This window comes from Anser anser (assembly GCF_964211835.1).
Source record: "Anser anser genome assembly, chromosome: 5".
Lineage (NCBI taxonomy): Eukaryota > Metazoa > Chordata > Aves > Anseriformes > Anatidae > Anser > Anser anser.
Window position 1 is genome coordinate 48,670,004 of NC_139725.1, and position 26,245 is coordinate 48,696,248.

General features: G+C 39.7%; 1 protein-coding gene across 4 annotated transcripts in view; it reads left to right on the forward strand.

Moving 5' to 3' along the window:
- Positions 1–9,830: 9,830 nt before the first annotated feature.
- Positions 9,831–26,245, forward strand: part of TTC8 (tetratricopeptide repeat domain 8) — a 44,913-nt gene continuing 28,498 nt past the window's right edge. The window contains exons 1-3 of one of the 4 annotated variants that reach the window (XM_083836505.1): positions 9,831–10,011; positions 19,253–19,282; positions 22,848–22,968. In XM_083836505.1, the coding sequence (XP_083692631.1) occupies positions 9,898–10,011; positions 19,253–19,282; positions 22,848–22,968 (265 nt within the window). In that variant the 5' untranslated portion in view covers positions 9,831–9,897. The remainder of the gene's footprint in view (positions 10,012–19,252; positions 19,283–22,847; positions 22,969–26,245) is intronic. The other 3 variants (XM_083836504.1, XM_083836507.1, XM_083836506.1) reach the window with 3 other exon arrangements.

Consider the following 26,245-nt stretch of genomic DNA (forward strand, 5'->3'; position numbering starts at 1 on the left):
CATCTGATTATTGCAGAGTTGGCCACCACCTCTTAGATAAGGAAATGCCTGAGAGAAAATTCCCAGAAACAAACTATTCTTGGTCATAGTTTCTAACCTCATGCCTGCACGTAAGGGGTGCGAGTGCAATTTTACACACTCACCGTCTGGTTTCGACAGGAATAAGAAGCAGCATAGCCTCCCGAGTCCTTCCTCTCCCTGTGCTCTGCCCAGCTCACCTCCAGCAGAGCCAACCCCTTTGGCACCCAGCAGCCTGCCCATCTCGCCCCGTCCCCCCGGTGCTGTCCGCGGTGCTGAGCGGCGCTGTCCGCGGTGCTGAGCCGGGCCCGCCGCCGGGGGCAGAAGTTTCCAGCGGGCAGAGAGGGAAACAACCCAGTTCTGGGGCAAAGAAGGCGTTTTACGTGCATCTATCAAGGTATTTTGTAAGCGAAATGAAGTGTCTAGCTGTTTGGTCGCAGCTTCCTCTGTCTGGTGTTATCTCTTTCCTATGATGTTGGACAAATCACAGCACATTCCATTTTTTAAGTAACAACAGAATGACATATAAATATATACACACAATGTATATACAGCTGTATGTATACAGTGACAAAAGTGCATCAGTTCTCCAAATAATAAGCGGTGTTTCAATGTCTCACAACACCTATTTATACAAAGATGTACTTCCTAGCATAGTGTAAACATATTTACAATGTATCTCATTCCACTAAAGGGAACAAGGTTTAAAGAAGTGATTTCTTAAACAAATGCTCTTGCAACAGCTAATTCCAGAGTACACAAAATGAGGGATTATTCTCTGTTAAGCCCTAAGTAATACAGAGTAGCTGGTTCAAGTAGTAATTATAAAATATGAGACAGATGAGAAACAGTGACAACATTAATTTCAACATCCTTGGGGATAAAAAGGTCTCTGTCTGTTATGGGAACACAAAATAAGATTTTGCAAAACTAAGGAACCTGTTTAAGACAAAAAGTCCTTAAGAACTCCGATGAGAATTACCTGCTACCACTTAATAGCACTGAGGCATAAACTAAGGATCACTAAGGCCTGTTTACTACTGGATAGAAGTGAATAAGGCAAGAAAAAAAAGACAGCACGATGAAGTTTAAAATACTGAATTAACTCTCCTTCAGAAAATGGAAAATTTAACAAGAAAATGTATACCGTATCAGCCAATACATAAGATGCAAGTTGTTAGGGAATTTTAAACGATTAAGCTATATTACTAAATTAACAAGACACATAAAATACATATACCTATATATATATATATATATATATAAATAGGAGCAGAAAGCCTTGAAAATGATCAGTAGGTCTACTGCAACATCATGAAACAAAGCAACCAATTAAGGATAAGAAAATGGCACTGAAAAATAGTGATTGATTTCTTCACATCTTTCCTCAACACGGAAGATTCTAGGTGATACAGGTTGGGAGCAAATACAAGGAATAGTCACAGATGGAGATATCATTACAACAATGTGCTGGAGAATGGTAAACTAAAGAGCAACAAGTCCTGAGTATGTAATACTGTGCTTCTAAGAATTCTGTCAATTTCAAAATGTTTTAGGTGACCTGCTCCGAAGAGAAAAACCCAGTTGCTCTTTAAAACCATGTCCTATATTGAAGCATTATCCAACATTGTAGCCATTTTCAAGGCAAGTTCTATTATAAAGTTGGTAACTCTGAATGTATGTGTTTTCTTTTGGTACTGACTGATAAAACAGATACAATGGCTGGAACGAAAAGAGAACAGTTGCATGTGTATGAAAGTGGATATTACAGACATTAATTTTTCTTGTTTCTGCAAAGGTAAATTGCATTTTGATAACCATAGGAACTGTGTTCGTTTAGTAGACTTCCATTCCAGGCACTGGAAGAAATAGACACTCTATTGAAAAGACAATGAGCATGTAATTATCACTACACAGACAGCAACCGGGGTTGCATTACAATTATTCACAGAAATTTGATTTAGAAATGACCTCACATAATAGTTTCCTAAGATAGGGCAGCTAAAGGGAGAGGCAAGATACAAGCATCATTGAAATTAAATTCATCCATCATTAGGATAGAAGGCAACAACTCCTTCTGGACATTCTGCAGCAGAAATAAATCTGTTTAGGACAGGAAGTGACGCACATACAAGTAACAATCAGTAAACAACACCATCTGAAACTGCAGAGGAAACATGACTGTTGAAAACTGTGCCAGATCCCTTAGCCTTAACATTAGTACGAGATCTTGTTTTAGGGCCTCTCCCGTAATCCAAAGATGAAATCCCCTCTCTTCTGAAAGAAAGACAGAAAGAAGGGTTTCTACCATGATTTAAATGGCAGCAATCTCAGCCTAAGAATTTCCATCACAATATGTATTTTTTCCCACATAAATGCAAAAGAACTGCTACATTTATTTACAGATTTTAAGTTGTTCTAGTAAAATGATGTTTAATTTTAGCCTCAGAAGTTAGGCGCCATCACTTGTATTCTTTCTTAAAATATCTATCACAAACTTTAAAAATTGCCCCCAAAATCTATGTTAGCACATGGGAACAGCTCACCCCCAAAATTCCTTTTTAGTCTATAAACAATGAAGAAAGTACTGTGTTTCAGACTGCCAAAAATCTGATGCCAGAATGCATTCTAAGCCACTCAGTGGAGCACTCATTTTTTTTCAGCAATGACATTGTGTTTTCTCAATATGGCTCTACACACCACACACATTTGGATTTAAATAGCTTTTTTCAGCTTGCATTTTATGCACAATCATATGCGTACTGAAGCAATTCATCCAGGTGATTTGAAGAACTTGTATCAGGCACCAGCACTTGATAATAACAGATGACAACCTAAACAGGCTTAAATTAAGTGCATAAAGAGAGGCTGACTAAATCCCAATGCGTTTTCTATCAATAGGCTTCTGATGGAAATCTGTTTCTGAACTCTCAACATGAATTGATTTCAACTGTTGACTAAACTAAATATAGAATGCATTTCATTTTAAATTCTACTTATGTGACAGCCATCTCTGGCTGCATCTTATATGATCTAAAACAATGGGAAGAAACCCTTGCTTGCATGCAGCACTAATTTTTCTACCCCTTTTCAGTTTATTTCTTTACACTTAGGATGGAGTAAGGTGATCAACCCCAAAGCATGTGCTTAATATCTTGTGTGAGGGAAGGACCAATGTTTCAGCTGGCTGATGCAAAGTATTAGGTTAAAAATTGTCAGGCCAAAATGACTTCTTTTTACACAGTAGTTGACAAGGTTTTGAAAAAATAATGCCTATTTTGCAAAAGTTCTCAAAATGCTTAGCTCTCAAAGGGAATCATGAAAGAGCTTTGCTTTAAATCACCACAAAATTAACATACAATAATTAAGGTTTATCAAATATGACACAATTTACCACAGAGCATATAAATATTCAAAAGAAGTGAAGGAAGTGAAATATTTAACCATTAGAAAATGACAGTGTTAACTTTTGTAAAGCTGAGAAACTTATAAAATAGCATAGCACTATTAATCTAGTACTGGAATGCAAACCCTGAAGTAATTCATTTCATTGTACGACTCCACGCTGTCAGATTTGACTAAGCACTTGAACAGACTGGTTAAAGACTGGAACAGGTGGCCCAAAGAGGCTGTGAATTCCCCATCCTCAGAGCTTCTCTCATCTCAGCTGGACAAGGCCCTGAGCAACCTCACGCAACTGTGAGGTTAAGCCTGTTTTGAGCAGGAGGCTGAACTAGACAGCTCCCAAAGATCCGTTCCAACTTAAACCATACTGTGATTCAGATACTAAGTCCTGCAGGTTGGTTCCCTGCAGTCAGACCACACTTAAGCCAGCCTACTGACTGAAAAGTAAGCCTACTTTAAGGACAGCGAATACTTCATTTTAAAGTGATTCTAATTGTAAAAGAAAGTACAGGAGACAGACTGCTACATGCTATAACTTTTTACTGTAACTTACTGTGCACAAGCCGCTATATAAAGTACCCACATTTTTGCCACATTTTCCTCTAAAAAGGATAAATAAATAGATAACAAAAAAGACTAACACTCCTAAAAGGAAGAAATTGGATTTATAGGGTACATACATCATTTTTTGTAGGAATGAACAAGTATTTAACAAATGCTGCTGCTGGAATGGTGCTGTGATTAATACAGCAGACCAAGTACTACCTTCTATATATACATATGTACATGTATCTATATGAGCAAACCCATTTACATCGAGCTTCTCAGATAAGACTATTAACTCATTATTCCAAGGGCTCCTACTTTGATCTTCAGGATTCACTGCAAATAGGATTGTACCCTAGGTGCTCACATGTTTTAAACCTGAAAAGAAAGAAAAAAAGAGTCAAGCCCAGTTATTTTTAAGCTGAGCATCCCATCATAAGAGGATCCTTTGCAAATTTTGCAACCTATGTTTAAATGTAAATGGCATAGCAGCCTTCTTCATAGGCTACTTTTTCTTTTTCTTTTTTTTATAGCTGCATTGATTCCTGCTAGTACAGTGTACAACAATCTATATTCAGCAGAGCATACAGAGTGTCTGCATCAAACAAGAAATAGTGCCTCATATGAAATGCTAAAGATAAAAAGAAAGGTAACTGTCTCGCTTGAAAAGCATCCTGTTCCTGCTGTACACTAAAGGCGGTGCAGATTTGATCACAGAGATTGTATTCAGTCCACGCATAAGTAGAACAGAGTAGATGTAAGGTCATGTGAAGGTTAATGGCTTGGGACCTGAACAGTGCTGCCACCTAAATTCTGTTATCAGCTGCTGGATGATTTCTATTCTGCTAGACCATGGTAACCATGGTTATGATATCACGTATGATCAGCAGGAAGCAGCAGTATTCTTACTGATGACAGCAAGAACTGCCATTGATGGATATTGTTGCATTGGCTGGTCACAGAACGGAACCTCTCACTGCTACTGCAAATTACTTCCCCTGATGCTGAATCTGAGCCTCATCACAGAACTCTGCTCTTCACATAACTTCATTTGCATGACCTCTCGTCACTTCCTAGAATCAGTAACACATGGGTTCTACACACAAAGATTATATGAACTCAAATTCAGGTGGCAAAGTCCTTGCTGAAAACAGCACTTGAAGAAGGAACTTCCTCTTTCTGCTCTTCTGCCACAAGTACGTACCTTCCCATAAAGCAGGCCTCATCTATAATCCTGTTCGGGTTCACTCAAAGCACAAAAGCCAAAACTTGCTCTACATCCTGTTGCTCTCAATTCTCCCAATACCCAATGTATTCTAATGTAATCATTAGAATGAACCCTTTTCGCATGTATCCTTTCGTGATGCCAACTCTTACTTGAAGGCAAGTCAGATTGTTGTTCCTAGCTGAGGCATTCTGCAGGTAGATGTGTGGTAGCATCAATGTTCCTTCTCAAACCCTTGTTAATTGTACTGAGCTGCCAATTACATATTTCTTCCATATTCTTACGTCTGGAGAGAGATGAGTAACTGTCAGAAGCCAAAGACTGCACCTGTATGACTGAGCTACTGTCTGAGGGATAACAGGATTCTTCACCACGGAGTTTCATGAGAAACCAACAGAATTTTGGAAACAACATTTTTCATGCTTTTATCGTAAGAATATGAATTCATGATGAGATACAAGACCTGAGAGTTAGCATTCCTAGTTCAAGAAACAAGTAGGACTGATGGTGCACAGAAGACCTCCATGAGAGACTTAAAAAGGCAAAGTCATCCTATAGCTTCTATGTTTTTAAAATGAAATGGATCTTAGCTATCAGTGGGCCCTGTCCTACTCTTCCATATGCACTTTCTAAGAGGCTACTTCATGTACCTCTTATTCACAGTTTAGAATGTTAAGAGACTTATGCAGAGCAGTCATAAGAACATTTGCAAAATACAAAGCATTTTAGGCATACCAATAGTTTATTCTGTAAGAGCATATAAACGAGAAAAACATAAAATTCATCTATCCTTTCAGAGCCGGTTTTCAGTATCAGTTTAAAGCGCAGCTGTTCATAGGAAGAAAAAAAAATGTATTAAAATAAAAAGGTGAAAATAGGAAGCACATTTGAACCTCCAAGCAACATTTAATTTTGACAAGTAATTGAACAATAAATTGAAACATAACTGAAATCCAGTACACAAAATATATAGGTCAAAAAAACCTAGGTTTTCTAAAAAGCAATTATAAAAGTTCATGTGTTTTATGAATAAAGATAAATAATAACAGATTCCTGATATTTAGTAGAGATTCCAAATATTTTCATTTTGAAATTATTATAATAATACTTCTTATTGTAGCCTGTTTCAGGGACATCCAGTTTTCAAGTGAAAAATAACCCATAGATAGAAGGGGAATTAAACTGTCCCTTACCTCTGATTCCTGAACTTTCTGTTCTTTGACATGGTTCAAATTAAGTGAAGGCAAGGTTCAAATAAACCTTGCAAATAAAACGTGGCAACAAATTACAAGACAATAATATCATCTCGATAAGCTCTAAATAAAGCGTCCCTGCTGAATTTCCTGTCCTTTCACAGAAGATGAGAACAGTCTCTCAAAATGTACTAGCTGAGGTCAGGTCACTTCCAGTCCAACAAAGCCACATAGTTACACAAGGCAAGGACATGACTTTTTAATAAACCTTGGTGTTTTCTATAGTTTTATCACATACCTGTCATTGTCCCGAGACAGCATCAATACAATGACAGTGGAGTGGTTCATTACAGCTGGAGGATATTAGAGTATTAGGACCACCTCACACACTCCTACTAAAAGTAACAGAAGGGACTAACTAGTAGACTACAAAACTTTAGAAAAACGAATGCGAACAGGCCTACATGCCACTCAGTCCAAGCAACTTCCACCTTTCTTAATGTCACACATAAGCACGACTTGTAACTTTTCAAACGGTGAAATCCATCTTGCACCTACACAATCTCTCTATTGATGTTGCTGAATTATCAGTTTTTTTCTATCAATGTGAAACAGGACATTTGTAATTTGTTTTTCTCCCACAAATCAAGCATATCTGAAATATAATTCCCCAAACTTATTTTGTCCAAGTTTCCACAGGACAAATTTTCCTCAGTTTGGGGGAGAGGGTGTAAAAGCAGCAGATAGCTCTAGCAAGCTACCAAAGCAATGTATTAACCCTTAGCTACGGGAAGGAAACTAAGCAGCTTCCACACACATACAAAAGTATTTTTTCCACACGCAATGCACGGGTCTGCTAAAAGTGATCGTTCCTGAAGTACAACACAGAGATTTAAGCACTACTAATTTTACTGAAGCCAAACACTAATTTTCCATAAAGCCACTGGACAGCTATCTTGTGATAACACTTCCCGCTCTCAAATGGGATGGCAGGAACATATTTGAATAAATGGCATCACAAAGTAAATGCTCCAGACCTGAAAACTGCTCCTTAATGCCCTGTAGATATTAATGCCAGAGACTGAAATACACCATATTAAAGCTTTGTAAAGGAGGTCCAAACGTTCAATTTCCCAAGCTGTGAGCATGTACTTTCTACAACAACAACTGCAATCCATTTGTTTGTGAGTGAGAGTTATTTCATGCACTATAGCCTGTGTGAGAAAACTCCTGAGAAGCAAAGCACACTCTCCAGGCTTCTGTCAGCCCAAGGAAGAATACAATCTGATGGCAGGGTAATCTTATTTGTAGGCCAGCATAGCATGGCTACATACAGGGGACACAGGGGCACCTACTTGCTGCCCCATTAGTTGAATTCTTTTCAGATCTAGCATATACAGCTTAAATTACTAACTTTGAAGTCACCAGTGGCTCACTTCATGCACAGAAAGATGTATGCACAAAGGACTAGTGTTGGGACAGCATGTTGGGACATTTGGCCTCAGCTAGTAGCATCAGCAGGTTGTGACAGACAGAATGCTTTTTTATGCCTGCAGCGGGGGTAGGACTGGGTACCGGACACCCAAATAGAGACTGCACAGGGAACTGGCCTTACCTGAAATGTAGGACAAGTTGAATAATGAGTAAGTTTGCCTAAGTGCTCTGCTCATGCAGAAGTCTGTCAATATTGGATTGAGTCTTCTTTGCAATGTTTCTCCAGGATCAGGACATCCTTTTTCCACAGTCAGATATTCCAGCACTGGAGCCAGCCCAATGAGTAAAGCCACTCAAGTTCTCCCTCAAGTGTAAAGATAGCTCCTTTTGTTTTCAAGAATAAAACAGTGCCACAGCTTAGAGCTGATATTCTCTAAGCTTTATGGAGGACAACATTTATTTTATGTTGTCTCTGGCCAATATTCACAATCTCTCTGAACAGCACATCACGCTATGTCTAACCATAAAATATATGCTGAAGGATTTGCCACCTTAAAAGAATTTATAGCAAAATTGGATCCTTAGGCCCCAATAGTCACTCAGCCACAGTACTATAACTGCATAGCAGTACCACAGCAGATGGTCTGACAAGAAGAAGAAATACTGCTCACCCCCCTGACTGACCCGAGGTATAGCATGAGAGTCCTTGTGCAAGTCTCCTACATATTTTACTGGGAATGCAGCACATACTGTCTCCCACAACAACTTAAAAATAGAGAAGGGACAGACACTGTTGTGCTGCTTCCTTTCCACTTTTCACTGGGAATGTCATGCGTCCCAAAAAGACTGCACTCAGAACACTGTTTCCCAGTGCACTTTCCATCGGACAACCAAAAGCCAGCTGTCCTTAGCTGCTACTTCAGTTCAAGTCATTCGTTCCCATGTTAGAACAAACAATAGTGCTGGACTGGCACTTCTATTTCTGCATCTTTCCACCTCACATTGATCCTACTAGCCTAAATATCCATTTCAAGCAGCTTAAATCTTGGACAAACTGATAGTTTAGGTGAGATAAGGATTAAAATCAGAACGATGTGTTAAATGACCAATGACATGATTTTAGCTATCATATTAGTTTTTGTCCATCAGAGATTTTAATGTCAAAAGTTCATTTTTTTTAATTGTTTCTCCAAGCATCCCTAGAGATTTTTTCTTCCTTGGGCTGATGGTTGCAATCAGAATCTTACAATACAAAGTACGAGTTGTATTCCAGCTTTTTTCTCTTCTAAAGATCTGCCTTATTTTACCTTTGCAAAAACTAATGAAGTAAAGGAACCAATGGAGTCTGCAAGACTTATTCACAGCAGTCTGTGCTCTTTTCAGGCAAGACTCCCATAGCTCTATAGGACATTTTACTCAAATGAGGATTAAGGAACTGTATTCTTCTTGTTTAGGCATATATTCCAATTCCAAATGGATCTTACTAGTTTACATTTTGGAAACTATAGCAGCAAACAGTAGGACACAATTTAGAATACTGAGTTTATTTGAAGTCTGCTGATCTCAGCACAACAGATTTAACTCCGCTTTCAGTCATCAATAACAAGCCTATTCCTTCTTTCTTTGAAGGCAGTATGAAATTTACCTCTGGCTTCAGTAAAAATTAGCCTTAAGCCCAGGTTAAGTTCATAGGAGTTTTACTGATTTACACAGTGAGCTTCTTCAGTACTGACTCAACTTCGGCGGCTTCTCCAGCGGCCTGTGAGGAGCTTTGTGCTCGGGCACTGGAACACCACAAAATAATACACAGTAAAAATAGGTCAACGACTGAACCCAAGGCTAAAGCCGCATTCCTGGAAACCCGCAGGCTTAACTTCAGCTGTGGCCACCTACAGAGACTAGATTACCCCCCAGTTTTTGGGGTACCCCCGAGAGGGGGACACAGGGGCTGAGAGAACCCCGCCGCAGGTCGCCTTGGCGGCGCGCAGGCCCGGCGGGCCGAGGCGGAGCCTGCCATTTTCGTAGCCGCAGCTCGGCTCCCCCTCCTGCTCCGCCCCGGCCCGGCCGAGCGGCGGGATGGGGCCCGACATGGAGCCGCTGCTGCGGGCCTGGAGCTGCTTCAGGCGGAGGAAATTCCGGCAGTGTGCCGAGCTCTGCTCGCGGCTGCTGGAGGCGGCGCCCGGCGAGCAGGTAGCGGGGCCGGGCCGGGAGGGGAGGCCAGGCCGGGGGCCGAGGGGCCGGGCCGGGATGGGGGTTCCCTCGGCAGTGCCCCTCTCTGTGCCTGCGGGTGCTGCTGGAGAGACCCGCTGCGAGCCCCCATTAGCGGGCCGGGGGCCTGGCCGGGGCGGCACCGAGCCGCCCTGCCCCTGCCCCTTCCCCGCCCCGGCCCGCCAGGTGAGGGGAGCGCAGCCCTGACAGCAGCGGGGTGCCAACGCTCCTCGCCCTCCCTGAACACTTTGAGCTGGCGAAGGAGGAAAAGCCGAGGCCCAAATCAGTTCTGTTTGCGGATGTTGCTGTTGATTTTACATAGATGTTTGGGTTTCACAGTGACAGCCCTTTTACCTCAGCCTGGCTCCCAGCACTACCGCAGAACAGCCCTCTCTGTTAACTCTCCTCAGTTGCAAAGTTGGAAACACTGGACATCTGTTTTATACCTACATATTTTTTCACTGTTCTGTAAAAAGCAAGGATTTGGGAACATTATGTCTGAATTAATGTTTCTATGTATGGCAAAGTTATTACTGCTAGATTTGAAAAGCAGTAATCAAATTGACTGTCTTCATCACAATTACTTTATAGTAAATTATGTCTCCCAAAGCATTTTATAGGCACAGTTTTTAAGAATCTTGAAGGCAATTCTTTTTATCACTGGGGAAATAAATCTTTGAAGAAAGCTGTAGAGTCACATGATTGTGTAAACGTAAATCACAATAAGTGTTTACATTGGTTTAGGATAGATATTAAAAAGTGCTTTTGTTTATGGTTTATACTCTAAGGCACCAACAAAGAGCCACGAGCAGAAAAACTCTTACTAAAGATGATATTGCAAGAAGGTTGGTCCTGAACACTAAATGGGGTTGAGCGTTACTTCTGTGCATGCCAAAAACTTTAAAACTCAGTGTGTGCATTTCAGCAGTGTATTTCAAACCTAACTGAAAGTTTAGAAGGAAATGGCTTTTGCTTTCTGTAGAGGTAAACTTGAAATATAGTTTGTTTTGCTGTTGCTTTATGTAATTTTCATGAGGAATCCTTATTAAGAGCTCTGCTTAAACAGGAGTTAACGATTAAAAAAATGCTTTAAAATGCATCACCTATCTTGGAAAAACTGGAATATTGGCTACGTCATTTTCAAGAGTGCAACTTGAATCAGACATGTCAACTCAGCATACAAAATCTTGCTCCTGAAATCTATTTAAGTGAAACATTTTCTAATTAAGTTAAAACATAGCTTTAACATTCATGGCAGAGTTAACATAGAATGGAATTTCTCTATTTCAGTCGATTGTTCTCATGATGTTTTAGATGTAGAATTTTATTGTAACCAACACAAAATCTTAATATCTATTGGTTATCTGTCCATGTACGCCTGTATTTTGTTATTCAGCTTCTCATACTTAAAGCCTGGCAGGGCTTTTCCCTAGCTGTGTTGTTGCACTTACAGCTCCTTACTTTCTAATGCCTGTTGCTTTCAGGTACTTCAGGCCTAGAGAAAAGGAAATAGTAATATGCCTCACAAATGTATTTTATATGTAGTTGAAACCTTACAAGCTATTTTGAACCTACTTAATACAACATAATGAAAAAACGGATCATGTTCACGTACTGCAGTGTGTTTACTTTGCATTTAATAGAATTGTTACTTTTATAAATCTTTGAACAATACTAAACTCTAACATTGAGGCAATAAGAACTCAAGTGAGTGGCACATGTTAGAATACTCAAGGCAAGAGAACCAATTTATGTTATCCTTTATTCTAAAGGTAGCCTATTAGTTTTGTTGCTGTGGTTGTGAATACTATAAAAATGATCTAAGATTGCTCTTTTTTTTTTTTTTTAAGTTAATTAAGAATCCAGGACCATACTCAAGCAGATTGACTCTTGATTCCTCAAGTCTGTTTTACTTTTGAAAGTGGAGTTAATGAAATTGGTAGTTGCTATACATTTTGATCAAACTTTATTTCTGTCCCCTATAACTGCCTACCAGGAAAATGGTGCTGTTGTCTGCTCATGTGAACTAAATTATTATTTTAGTATAACCTGGAGAAAGATCTAAAACTAGGTGTGTATATCATTTTCAGTGCCTAACCTGAAATACCCATTTTATTATGCTTAAAAAGCACATAGCAGTTCTAAAACATTTGATGGTGAAATCCTGTCTTCCTTAATGGGAGCATTTCTGCAAATCAGGCCCATGATATATCATGCTGGACACCAGGAAAGCAAACAGACAAATGACAACACTCACGGAAAGTTTGGATTAAGTGAGCTGCTGTGTACCACAAGGCAGTACTCAACTGCTGTAATCACAGTGCCATCTGTTCTCATCCTGTTGTCCTATATTTCACTAAGCATGTGCCTCCCAACCTCTGCAACCAGTTGACAGAAGGATCTTAGAGCAGTAGCTTCCCTCACTGCGCAGGGATTCATTTCTTTGGACAGCATTAGAGGAGATGGTACAAACCAAGCCATAGGAGATGGTATCCTTTAAAGAGATGCCCGCCCAGGAATGGTTGAGTTAAATTGGGACTGTTACAGACCAGAACTTTTTCATTCTCAGGCATCTAGCCTTCTCCCTTGTAAGACATGATATAATAAGTAAAAGAAGAGAATAACAGAACATAATCTGAGTGTTGTCATGCCTGAAAGAGAAGACTGTATGTCTGACAGCCTGTTTTTCCCAGCCGTGTCAGCTGGTCTGCTGAACGGTATCACCACTTCTGCTCTGCTGCAACAGCAACACTGTCACAAAGCTACAAGCAGTTGAAGTCAGCTTTTTACAGTACTCTAGGAAGTAGGTATGTTTGCCAGTTGCACTTGTAAATGAAACAAATTTTCTTGGCTAGTACATCCTGATATGTGTACAGAGAGTGGTAAATTAAGAAATATAGCTTAGTATTCCAAATGTGTCTTCTGTAGAACACAGTAAGAGAAAGATGATTTGAAGACCTGAAAAATAAGTATACTGATGATCTAGTATTTACATTTATGTACGTTTACAAGCTATCTTAATTGGTGTAGAACTCTCTTTGAACTTGGTCATCAGATGTGGTAGGCATCAGAAGCTTTTAGAGGTATGGTGGTGACCTTTTAGCCAACTGGGCTAAAATCAGGAATTTTCTTATGCAGCAATATCAAATCAATTATAAACTTGCATGCTTATAAAACACATCGGTGAAATCAAAACATTTAAAAATCAGTTATGTATTCCTAAAGAGTTCTTGAATAAAGTGTGGTTAACATTGTGACAGAATGATAATTAACTCCTGCTGAGTTCTATTCTGTGGAAAACAAATATTTTTATATAAAATATTTTGTGCATTTCTTCATTTTAAAATAGGAATATTATGTTTATTGATGAAGTTTACTTCTGTGATAATAATCTTATCTGAAGATTGGTAAAACTGCATGTTCTATGACCAGCATTTGGGCATACAAACACTCAGAGCACTGATGTTCAATTCAATTATTCCCTATTGTAACCAAGCAGGCGTTGTCTTCTATGTTTATAGTAATAGAATGACCCAGAGGAAATACAATCCATGGCTGTCTCTGTTGATCATCCTGATTAGTTACCTAATCTGATTACTCTTCTTTGTGTTCCATATGTCAGATTCAAGGCAGTAAACCAGCACCAATGTACGAGGCCTGCTGTAGTTTAACAAAAAATAAATAAATAGCCTAATAAAATTAATGGACATAAAGTGGATGTCCTGCCTTTAACTTGATTAACTGTCTGCTGTGAGAATTTGCTCTTGTTCATTTGTCCTTTTTTCTCCCAGGGTGTACTTTCAACTACTATTACTTGCATACTGTTTTTTGTAAGGTCATAATAAAAGTATCATGTATATGTTCACATACATGGAACTTGATGTGAAAAAGCATCTTTAACTGAAATCAGTTATTGGTTCAAAAGTCTGTAATTACTAAGTTTATGCATAAAAATTGATACATACAGTAATGTCACTGTTCCTGGGTAATGTCTTTTGCATTTCTGCTCCTCTTGAAGAGCCTTTTTGTATATACTGATTTTAATATTCTGCATGTATTAAATCATACTCAACTGAAATAAATTGTAAAGTGAAGCTTTTTTAGAACATAGGGTATGTAATCTTGTTTCATTCTGTTTTCAAGGCTGTAAGCATCAGAAGACTTAGTTTTTCTAAATATTTTTGTTCTTAAAATTAACCGACTCTACACATTAACTTTAATTTTAAAATGCCCTCAGTGGATTTAGAGATCTGGGTTAAATCCTTCCTTTGTTGCTTTTACAATCTTATTAATTTCAAAGGAGATTTATATGTGTAAATGAAGAATAAATTTGACCTTTTGTTTTGAGGTACAAGCTTACTGGGCAATGCTGTTTGTTAATCCTCTCAAAGAAATCTTTACTCTGAATCTAGTTCCAGTGGATTACTTGCACAAGTAGCAGCTACTGGATCCACCTATGTTAAAACACATTTTAATTTTAGTTTCTGTTTTTCCTATCTTGTTTTTAATGAGAGGGTTCTGTCCCCTGCTTGAGGGTTATTTAAGATCTTAGGTTAGTTCTTGTCAAAAACTAAGAAACTATGTTAGGATGTACACCAAATATTAACACCTACAATTAAGACATTACAGTGTTTTTAGTAAGTATAGTTGGTCAGCTTTATGTTTTTCTAAGTGATGAGGGGTGTCCCTTTCTGAATATTTTTAGCAGTATGAATGCTCCTACATAGGCAAAATTGGTTCATTTTCATTTATTTATTTATTTTTTAAATTAATGAACAGTGCCTGAAGTAAGATACACAGCTGTAACATCAAGGCATTTCTGAGTTAGTGTTGACGTGGTATTCCTAACCTTGCCCTCATTAGTTGCTGTAGCACATATGGTATGGAAGATCACCTACTGCTCTTAACCCATTTTCTAGTACACCATATGTGCTGTAACACTCGGACACATTGGGGTGGGTAAAATACAAGCCCAAATATCGCAATGTCCTTTTCTTTATTGCTTAGTTAGATGAGCTTGTTTTGTAGAACACGAACACTATAAATAAAGTGACGTATTAAATGAACTCCGTGTTCTTTCAATAAGACATGATTAAAATGTAAAGGTGATTTAAGTGCCTTGCTCAAGCACAGGTATATCGCAGATAGCTGAGATTAATCCCTCCATTAAAGTTTAGTTCCAGGTACTCAATTCATAAGCTCTTTTATGCACTCAGCACTGATGAACAACTTTATGATTCCAAATATGATGCTTAAAAGCGCATAGGAGTTCCTGGGTGCTACAGAAGGAAGATGGAGATATCACTAGTGTTCCAGGTACCTGCTGTCCTGGAATTTACTGAGTAAAAATGGGAATCTCAAACGGGGATATGTATACCATGTCTCATACTATGCAGGAAAGGAAAGAGCCTGCCCTTGCCATTCTCTTTGTGAAGCATGAACCTGCGGCGTGCCCTGCTTGCAAAGGAGGCTAACAGCATGCTGGGCAGTATTTAAGAGGAACATAACCAGTAGACTGAGTGATTTGACCTCTGTAGTTGACATTTACTAGTTGACATCTAGAATACATCCAGGTTTGAGCTCCCCCTTAAGAGATGCTGCCAAATTGGAGCAGAGGACCACTGAGGTGGTCAGGGGATGGAGCAAGGAGAGGCCGAGGGAACTGGAGTTGTTCACCTTGCTGTCTTGGACTTCCGGAGGGCTGACTTTGAGCTGCTCAGGACGCTGGTTGGCCGAGTCCCTTGGGAGGCGGTTCTGAAGGGCAGAGGAGTCCAGGAAGGCTGGGCGCTCCTCAAGAAGGAAATCGTGATGGCACAGGAGCGGTCCGTCCCCACGTGCCCAAAGATGAGCCGGCGTGGAAGAAGACCGGCCTGGCTCAACAGAGAGTTGCGGCTGGAGCTTAGCAGAAAAAAGAGGGATTATAATCTTTGGAAAAAAGGGCGGGCCACTGAGGAGGACTACAAGGATGTAGCGAGGCTGTGCAGGGAGAAAATTAGAAAGGCCAAAGCTCATCTGGAGCTCAACCTGGCTACTGCCGTTAAAGACAACAAAAAATCCTTTTACAAATATATCAACGCGAAACGGAGGACTAAGGGGAATCTCCATCCTTTACTGGATGCGAGGGGAAACCTAGTTACTAAGGATGAGGAAAAGGCTGAGGTGCTTAATGCCGCCTTTGCCTCAGTCTTTAGCGGCAATACCGGTTGTTCTCTGGACACCCAGTGCCCTGAGCTGGTGGAAGGGGATGGGGAGCAGGATGTGGCCTTCGCTATCCATGAGGAAATGGTTGGCGACCTGCTACGGAGCTTGGATGTGCGCAAGTCGATGGGGCTGGATGGGATTCACCCAAGGGTACTGAGAGAACTGGCGGAGGAGCTGGCCGAGCCGCTTTCCATCATTTATCGGCAGTCCTGGCTATCGGGGGAGGTCCCGGTTGACTGGCGGCTAGCCAATGTGACGCCCATCTATAAGAAGGGCCGCAGGGCAGACCCGGGGAACTATAGGCCTGTCAGTTTGACCTCAGTGCCGGGGAAGCTCATGGAGCAGATTATCTTGAGGGTCATCACGCGGCACTTGCAGGGCAAGCAAGCGATCAGGCCCAGTCAGCATGGGTTTATGAAAGGCAGGTCCTGCTTGACGAACCTGATCTCCTTCTATGACCAAGTGACGCGCTTGGTGGATGAGGGAAAGGCTGTGGACGTGGTCTACCTTGACCTCAGTAAGGCTTTTGACACCGTTCCCCACAACATTCTCCTCAAGAAACTGGCTGCTCGGGGCTTGGACTGGCGTACGCTTCGCTGGGTTAGAAACTGGCTGGATGGCCGGGCCCAGAGAGTTGTGGTGAATGGAGTCAAATCTGGTTGGAGGCCGGTCACTAGTGGAGTCCCCCAGGGCTCGGTACTGGGGCCGGTCCTCTTTAATATCTTTATTGATGATCTGGATGAGGGCGTCCAGTGCACCCTCAGTAAGTTTGCAGATGACACCAAGCTAAGTGCGTGTGTCGATCTGCTCGAGGGCAGGAAGGCTCTGCAGGAGGATCTGGATAGGCTGGAGCGATGGGCTGAGGTCAACTGCATGAAGTTCAACAAGGCCAAGTGCCGGGTCCTGCACCTGGGCTGCAACAACCCCAAGCAGAGCTACAGGCTGGGAGATGAGTGGCTGGAAAGCTGCCTGGCCGAGAAGGACCTGGGAGTATTGGTTGATAGTCGGCTGAATATGAGCCAGCAGTGTGCTCAGGTGGCCAAGAAGGCCAACGGCATCCTGGCCTATATAAGAAGCAGTGTGGCCAGCAGGTCGAGGGAAGTGATTGTGCCCCTGTACTCGGCTCTGGTGAGGCCGCACCTCGAGTACTGTGTTCAGTTTTGGGCCCCTCGCTACAGGAAGGACATGGACGTGCTCGAGCGAGTCCAGAGAAGGGCGACCAAGCTTGTGAGGGGTCTGGAGAACAAGTCTTACGAGGAGCGGCTGAGGGAGCTGGGCTTGTTCAGCCTGGAGAAGAGGAGGCTCAGGGGCGACCTCATCGCTCTCTACAGTTACCTGAAAGGAGGCTGTAGAGAGGTGGGGGTTGGTCTATTCTCCCACGTGCCTAGTGACAGGACGAGGGGGAATGGGCTAAAGTTGCGACAGGGGAGTTTTAGGTTGGATGTTAGGAAGTACTTCTTTACCGAAAGGGTTATTAAGCATTGGAACGGGCTGCCCAGGGAGGTGGTGGAGTCACCATCCCTGGAGGTCTTTAAAAGACGTTTAGATGTAGAGCTTAGCGATATGGTTTAGTGGAGTACTTAGTGTTAGGTCGGAGGTTGGACTCGATGATCTTGAGGTCTCTTCCAACCTAGAGAAATCTGTGAATCTGTGAATCTGTGAAACCTTGGAGAAGACATTGATGTGACCTGATAACAGCCTTCTAGTACAACTCTGAGGGTGCGAAGACAGAGCTAGGCTCTTTGCGGCGGTGGTACACCGAGTGAGAGACCACAGACGTCAACTGAAATGAAAGAGGTTTTGACTTGATATAAGGAAAAACGTTTCTCTGTAAGGATATCCAGGCAGTGGAACAGGTTGCACAGAGGCACTGTGCAATCTCCATCCTTGGAGGGTTTCAAGACCTGGCAGGACAAAGCTTTAAGCAACCTCACGTGACCTCACAGCAGAGATTGCTTTGAGCAGGGCTTTGGACTAAAGAGCTCCTGAAGTGTCTTTCTGCTCTGAATTATCCTGTGATTCTATATTGAATCGAACATAGCTGGCTTAACTGTGGTAGATTTAAACAAGGCCAGATATGTAAGAAATTTGCCAATGTCTCTAGGACCAGAAAAGAAATCATCAGACTCTACAGAAGATTCATGGTGATGTAGAGAAAGTAATGTCTGTCTCCCACCTGCCCTGTATTTCCCCCTACAGCTAAGTAATATGCTGGGGTCCCTGCAATTGAACAGCAGAAGCACCGAAGAAACATATAAATACTATATAAATATGGTAATTGCACAATAAATGATGATAGAACCATGTTTCCTGTTGTTATTATTTACTCAATTTCTCCTCAAGTTTTCAAGTGTATGGAAATTCCAGCTGTTTGAGGTAAACTTCGTTAGGCTGGTGTTTTCTTTAGTTCATTGGATGGTGCAACAGGCCATTCATTTGAAGTTTTCTCTACATAAAGCATTGCTGTCTGATATGCAATAAATACATCACTTCCATCATAAACGTACAAAAAAAAAAAAGGTTTTGTCATGTGAAGAAAATTTCCTTTATGTACTTGAGTGATATCGTTGTCAGCACTGCCAGCAACTAACAAGGGATTTTATTGTGCAGGGATTCTAAAGCGCATGGCTTAATCATCTAGTTAACTGTTGATAAATTTGCTTCCATTTTCCTTTTTTTTTTTTAAATGAAAATAGACCATCTTTCAGTTTAGTAATTCTGTAATGTTAATCTAAGTTTTGGCCAACATGATCCCACAGCAGCAAAAAAGCAAACAGTATCTGAAAAAAGTACTTACTGCAAATCTGCTTTTGTTCGATAAAATATTGCTGAACTCAGAAATGTCTGTAAATTGAGATAATGCAATAAAATGGAAATTTGGATATAAGTGTCAGAAAATGTTTCTGCAAGATAAGGAGGTCACAAAGTATTTTGATTTAATTTCATAATTCTTTGGGTGTTCGTTTTTTACTTTTCGTTACTTACGGTCTCCATTCTTCAGTTTTTCTTCTTTTCTTTTCAGGAGCCTGATACTGGATACTCCGTGTTTGAGGTAAAATTCTTTCCCTAAATACAATCATTAGATGCAATAATTAGGAAGTATTTCTAATATGCTGAATAATACTTGTTTCATTGTTAAGACCTTAATGGCATAAACTTGTTTTTCGTCATTGGTAAGGCACTACTTTTGATAAGGGGTATTTTAAATAGGCAGCTTTTATACGAAATAAACATCTATTTCGCTCATATATTTTTTCAGGTTTATTCAGCGGATCAGTAGCTCAGTGCCTTCTGAAAGCTACAGTGAATCTATCTTGAACAAAACGACCTCCATCAGCTAGCGAGATTAGGAAAAAGCCAGTGTGTATTTCACAGATCGAACAACCTTTATGTTCTTAGGGCTGTTCCATGTTTCATCTAATCCAGTGTAATGGTGGGCTATTACCCATGCCCTTCCTGCTCTTGCAGCTCTTTCTCCCTGCCTACCTTGTGTAGAGTGTGGAATCTTGAAGTTGGGTGATGGTATCCCTTGCTCTAATAAAGGAAGACGGAGAGTAATGCAGTGTTCATTCTGTCCATGTTACTACTAGATTACAGCAATGGGAAGGATAGTAATGTGCAAGTCTTGGCTTCTTTTAGCTCTAGCTAACATATTTTACAAGTCTCCTATTAATTGCAATGAAGTCATGTAAGTTGTTTGCATACAAAATGATTTCAGGGAAATGCTGCTGGATATCTTCTTGACTTTAAAGATTATGTTTCAAGGTAGTTGTTGCAGTCTGATCTTCGTTGTACAGAATAAAATTTGTGGCAGGTCCCTTTGGAGATGGCTGGAACTGGCCCTTATCTAACACGGGGTAACTTGTGGACTTTTCTCACAGAGGCCGCACCTGCAGCTCCCCGCTACCAAAATGTTGCCATGTAAACCCAATACAATCCTGCACAGAGGGAGCAGATGGTACGAATGGAATCTGAGACAACAGTTCAAGTAGACAAACTTGTGCAAAGTAGAGGTCTCAATGATATCCTTATGTGGTTACTCAGAAATGTATGAATTTATTTTCTTGGCTTTTTGTGATCATAAGTCAGCTTTCCTCTTGCTGTTGGCAATGTGGCTCTTCCAGTTTAGTGCTGTTCTTACTCATTTTAATTGACATTTTTCAGCTTCTGCATTAGTTTCAGATTAAAATGTTATAGGTTTTCACAGAGCAAAAGCTGTGCATTGTACTATAGTAACTTACTAAAGCTAACTAAATGTTACTTTTGTTTCAAATGGGCCTTGTTAGTAGTAAAGAATTTTGAAGTTAAGAATTTTGAAGTGGTTTGAAATTTACTTGTCTCCTAAGGTAAGGGTCATCTTTCTGTAGCTAAAGTAACGAATTTGACATTCTTCTCTTTCTTGCTGTTCTGATCAGAAGTCCTATAACAAGCATTGCTACAGGCAATACTATCATCTACAGGCCGATGTCTAATTAACGAGTAATACGTGATATTCAAGATTATTGTTGGCTGTGAAGCCCCAGACTAGGAGCTTAAGACTGGAAGAGCAGCCCAAGGAACCTATTGCTCATGACAGATATGTCTGATAATCACAAAGAAACATTGCTTTTAAAAACATGTTCTCTGATGTTTGTTATTGGAACAGAGCAATGTATCTATGTCTATGTTAAGAACTGTTCTGTTTTAGCAATTAGCTTAGAGAAGTTGCTACTTTCAATTGCCAGAAAAAGATCATTACTATGGGCAGCTTTTCTTATAACCGTTAGGAAATTATTAGCCTGTGTTTGAATATACTGAGAGCTCTAATTGCAGCATGTTCTCAATGTAGACTTGGTTATGTTGACTTCCGACATACATGTCTTTGAAAGAAGCAGAGTACCTTCAAGCTGTTAAAAAATTCAACAAACTAACTACTTGTCTAGAATAATGAAAGACGGTTAAGGATATTGAACATCTAACTGTAAACTTCAATGCTAATTAAAGGTTGTCACCCTACTACATAGGAAGAAACTAAAAGATAATAAAGCAAATCTAGATTATGTCTGTCTGGCCTAGATTCAAATCAACCTTCTCTGCTACTTTCTCTTCTTACTTGAACAAAGGTTTCTAATTGTGGCTGGACTGGCTGCCTAAATGCCTCCTTTATTTCTGCTTGTAAGAAAATGAATGTTAAATATTTCAACATATTTAGGTATACTTTCTTTTTGGTAGGCAGTTATAAAGTTGCATAGAAATATTATATCAGGTAAGGTTAGAGGAAGGCATGGTCTGAGAACTGATGAACAAGAAATGTCCCATTACATAATGACTTAAATTATGAAATCTTCTATCTCTTATTTAAAGAATAGATGTTGCCATGTATTGGGCCTTCAGTTCCATTAAGAGTAGCATCATTCTGTTTCTATTCTGAAATGTTTCCTTAGCAAATATTAGTGATGCTTGGGTTGTGTACCTTGTCAGAAAAGAAGCAAATCTGGTTATTTTGATAGTAATGAGTTTTACCCTGGGTAATGTATGATCTGCTCGATATCTGAAGGAAGATCAGTGATTGATCTTGTGGCTCCCTTTAGCATGCCAGCTCTATGAGTCCATTACAGGCATATTAAATATCAAGGAAGTGATGGGATCTGTGCCTATTTTGTTGGTATTTCAGTACCAACTGGCGTTGTTTGTTTTCTCCCCATTGATTTGCTATCTCTATAGTCTGTATGGGGTTGTCAGGTAGTCTAAGGTTATGTTTGCCTTTCCACACTACTCATATCGCTCCCCAGGACATTTAACGTAGCAGTTTATCATTTCAGGCCACTAGTAAGTACTCCAGTAATCTCACAAACTGAGATGCTTATACATTTACATGTTTTTACAGCTGATGCTCTGAACAAAGGAGTTTGAGATGATCTTTTTAAAGAGTATCACTTCTAGATACTTAATGCTATAGTAATGTATCTTGAACCTCCAGTTTTCTTTCTCTACAGATGCCTGTGAAGGGCATTGCTTTGCATTATAGTGGCTTTACTTAGCTTCCTCTCCCATCCCAATTTAAACAAGATGTCCATCAGCAATGGGTTTTGAATGGCACTTGTAGCTGAGGATTTCTCCAGAAGCAGAAGACCTCAGTTGCCTGTGACATAAATTAGTCATAACTTTGATCAGGCATGAAATTCTGTCCTCCAAACTCAGGGACTTTACCTGTTCTGCTCCAAAGGAGTTGTCTAAGTTCTGGTCCCCTTTCCACCTCTGTCAGGCTACTGTATGGCTGGACCAGCAGGGAACTGCCAGCACGCTGCCTTGATCAATGGGACAAGCAATGCGTGAGCCTGCTGGGCCTACTTGAACGTGTGGGCTCCCCGTATGCTTTCCCAAACATACTGGGGCCACACTTGAAGCTGCACTTACGACCTGCATGTCAGGCAATGGATTTTAAGAGCAGCATTAGGTCCACCTATAGCGTATGCTCAGATATACCCAGTTGTTCGAATCAATAGCTTATTCAAGCTTATTAAAATCGTGAAGGGAGCAATAAAATAAAATAAAAAAAAATAAGGCCAAAATGCTGTTTAGATGATTTAATAGGTGACCTGAAGATATTTATCTTTTTGTACTTTATCCTTATTCAGGCTGCCTGGAGCCTGAAAATGCGAGCTTTGACAGAAATGGTGTATGTGGATGAAATCGATATGGATCAAGAAGGAATTGCAGAGATGATGCTAGATGAAAATGCCATTGCTCAAGTCGCACGTAAGAACGACTTTCTCTTAAGTACACTGATGCAACAGGAGCTGTTTTGGTCAGGATTGTCATCTATCATAAAATAGTACACACTGGGGTGATCCGTTATGGCTTTTAGCTATTGTTACAAGAAGAGCTTTCAGTTGTTTTCTGATTGCATTGACCACATGATCTTGATATACTGCTTAGGCCTGTCTTCCAGGGATTCAGATGAAAAGTGTTTTGCCAGCTTTTCCTCTACATCTCTGTACTCGCTGTCTCTTTTCCATCAGTGCATTGATTTCTGGCTTCTTCTCTAGTGGGAAACAGAAGAAAAAAATGCCCTTGATGTACTATGAATCCCATCCCTATGCCTACACTGTAGGCAACAGTCTGGCCAAATCTGACATGACTGTTTTGTAGCATTTCCCACAAACATTTTCTAAAATGCTTTTGCTCTCTTCTGCTTTTCTCTTTGTTTTTCTCTCTTGCTTTCCAGGACACTTCTTCAGCACTGTTGTTGTTTCCTGCATGAAGCTCTTTTCAGTTTCATCAGTTCCTATCTAAGCAGGCAGTCATTATAGTCTTCCATTACTTTTGTACTTTTTCGCATTATTTCTATTTGCTGTTTTTCTCTATTATGGTCCATATGGGAATTTTTATGCATCTTATTAGATACAGCTCTCAACCACCTACCATGTCAGAGAATTTAAGGGAAGAACTGGACATAGATTAGAACTAGTTTTTGAATCATTAAAAGCTTTTCTTATCTGCATAGAAGTAGGCAACTGCATATTTTTATCTATCTGATTACATTTTTAAAAATTGTCAATACATGCTTGGTCACATACAAACAGTCAAGCAGTACTCAAATTGTGTTTATACATTTTGATAATTTAATTACATGTATTTGTCTCAAAACAGCATAATAATTTCACTTAGACTTTTTGCCTTCTGTGGTAAAGACCATCTGCCAAGAAAAATCATTTGAGGAATATTATTGAGAAATGGGGCATTCTGGAAAAATACATTCATACTACACTTATACTGAAAAAGAGGTGACTTTCTGGATAGCATGTCACAAATTTCAAAGACAAAGAAAATCGTTGTGATAGTATAACCTGCACTCCCAAATCACTGAGATAAATAAGACTTTGCTGTTCATGCTTTAAATCTACCACACATGCCTGAGATAGCATGTAGTTTATTGGAAAGTATAAAATCTTTCCAGAGTGAAAGACTGCAATCTTCAGTAAATTACTAAATTTGGTTGTATCGATGTATACCATATCCTTAGTGGGAATTATCAACTGTGGCTTCAGCTGTTGCTTCTTTGTGTACTTTTTATGCATGATATGAAGTCTTTATTTTCAAAGGTATATTTTTATACCTTTTAATATACCTTTTATATATATGTATAGTTTTTATATTCAAAGGTATATAAATAGCTAAAACTGTGATTAAGTTATTCAGTATCTTTTCTTTGATAAACTAAACGAATGTTTCATTTTGAGGTTTATCTTTTAATTGTTGAATTGAGTCTTGAAACTCACATCTTGACCCTTTCCAATTTATCCACATCCTTTTTCAGTTGTAGTCACCAAACCAAACAACAGTCCACTGACACATGTAGAAAACATGGTTTTCTTCTACAGTTTAATTTTACTTTCTGTGTACCAATGAAGTACTTTTCTGTTAAACTTCTTATATAAAAGGTATGCACAGGTATCACTTCCACTTCTACATGTGACAATAAGAACAGATGCTTGCTGGACGTGGGCTTTTTCTGTTGCTGTTAAAAAGTGTTAGCTGTAGTTGGTCTTGACTCGGGGTCTTTTACTGAGACAAATCTGTCAGGATATCCTCCCCCACTCTCATTATAGCTTACAACATTTTAAGATTTTTAGATGTGTAGTTATACCTACCGCTGTACAACTCCTGTTGTCTGTAGTTTGCTTACTCAGCAGTTCAAGTTCTTCTACATCAGTTACACATGCACTTCAATTTTTCATCTGTCCCTATCTCAGTTTCCCGACAGAACTATCTTAATAATGATTTATCTCTCTCTTGCATCATTAAATAATTAATTATATAGAGCCCACTAGAAACAACTACTTTTCTGTGGCTCCTCTTCATGCATATATACTGAAATTTGTATTCTACACGGTTTTAAAATTCTTGTTGTTTTTGCTGTATTAATTTTCCAACATTCTTGTTTATTAATGAAAATACCCTGTAATACTCTCATATTTTACAGAAAGTTCCTAGTCTCTTACCTTTGAACTCAACACCATCAATTTTATCAGCTAAGGTTGTAGTCTTGTTAAAATGTGTTACCTTGACAACATATTTTTCAGAAACTCATACTAATTGGCATTATAGATAATCACAGCTATTTTATTAACCAGGGAGTTAAAGGAGTCATCTGCAGTCATCACTGACTGCAGAAATTAAGCTCTTAAATTCTGCAGCAGCTTCTAATGAGCACATGAATTGCTGTTTTCTCTTGATGCCTATTCATGGCTAGTTCACTTGCAATTGTCAAAGTAGGGCTCAGAACTGAGTTGCTTAGGGTGAGATCAAGGAAAATAAATCCTGTAAGCATTCTCCAAGTACATGAAAGCACAAAAAAATATCTGGAAAGGGATTTAAATGCCATCTTTTTTGTCGTATTGTGATAATTTTAAAAAGATGCTGAGAAAGTAGAAGACTGGTTCATTGTTTGCTAGCCTGAAAAGTTGAAAGCCCTTTGTCCATTTCTCAGAAGAAAGAAAAATGCCCTAGATACCATCTTAGAAACTCTGCTTGGTGGACTGTCCACCCTTTCTGTTGTGGAGTGAAAAATTCAAGGTTCACAGTATTTCAAAGAGCACATAAGCAACAGAGAGCCTAAGTGTGGCTAGCCAGAAGAGAGAGAATCCTGAGTTCTGGTCCTTATTTCAGCCTCATTAATATATTTTAATGGATTTACCAAGGAGATCATGGTTTATACCTTTTTTTAAATTATTATTATTAATCCTTAAATACAGCTGGTTAGTATCCAGGTGGCTATTAAAATATTAGAGGCAGAGGTGCTTAACATCAGCCTGGTTTAAGAAAACTAGAAATTATTTAGATTGAGTTAGAGGTTATCAATTTGGACAAGTCTATTTGTGTTCTTACTTAAATAGTGGAATGGTAGTGTCTCAGAGATAATTACGTCTTGAGGGTGGGAGAATGAGAGAAGACTGAAGAAAGGGCAAACATGGGGGGTTACACTGTGGGAAAAAAAAGGAGGCAGGAAACTGTCTAGCTGTCAATATAAAAC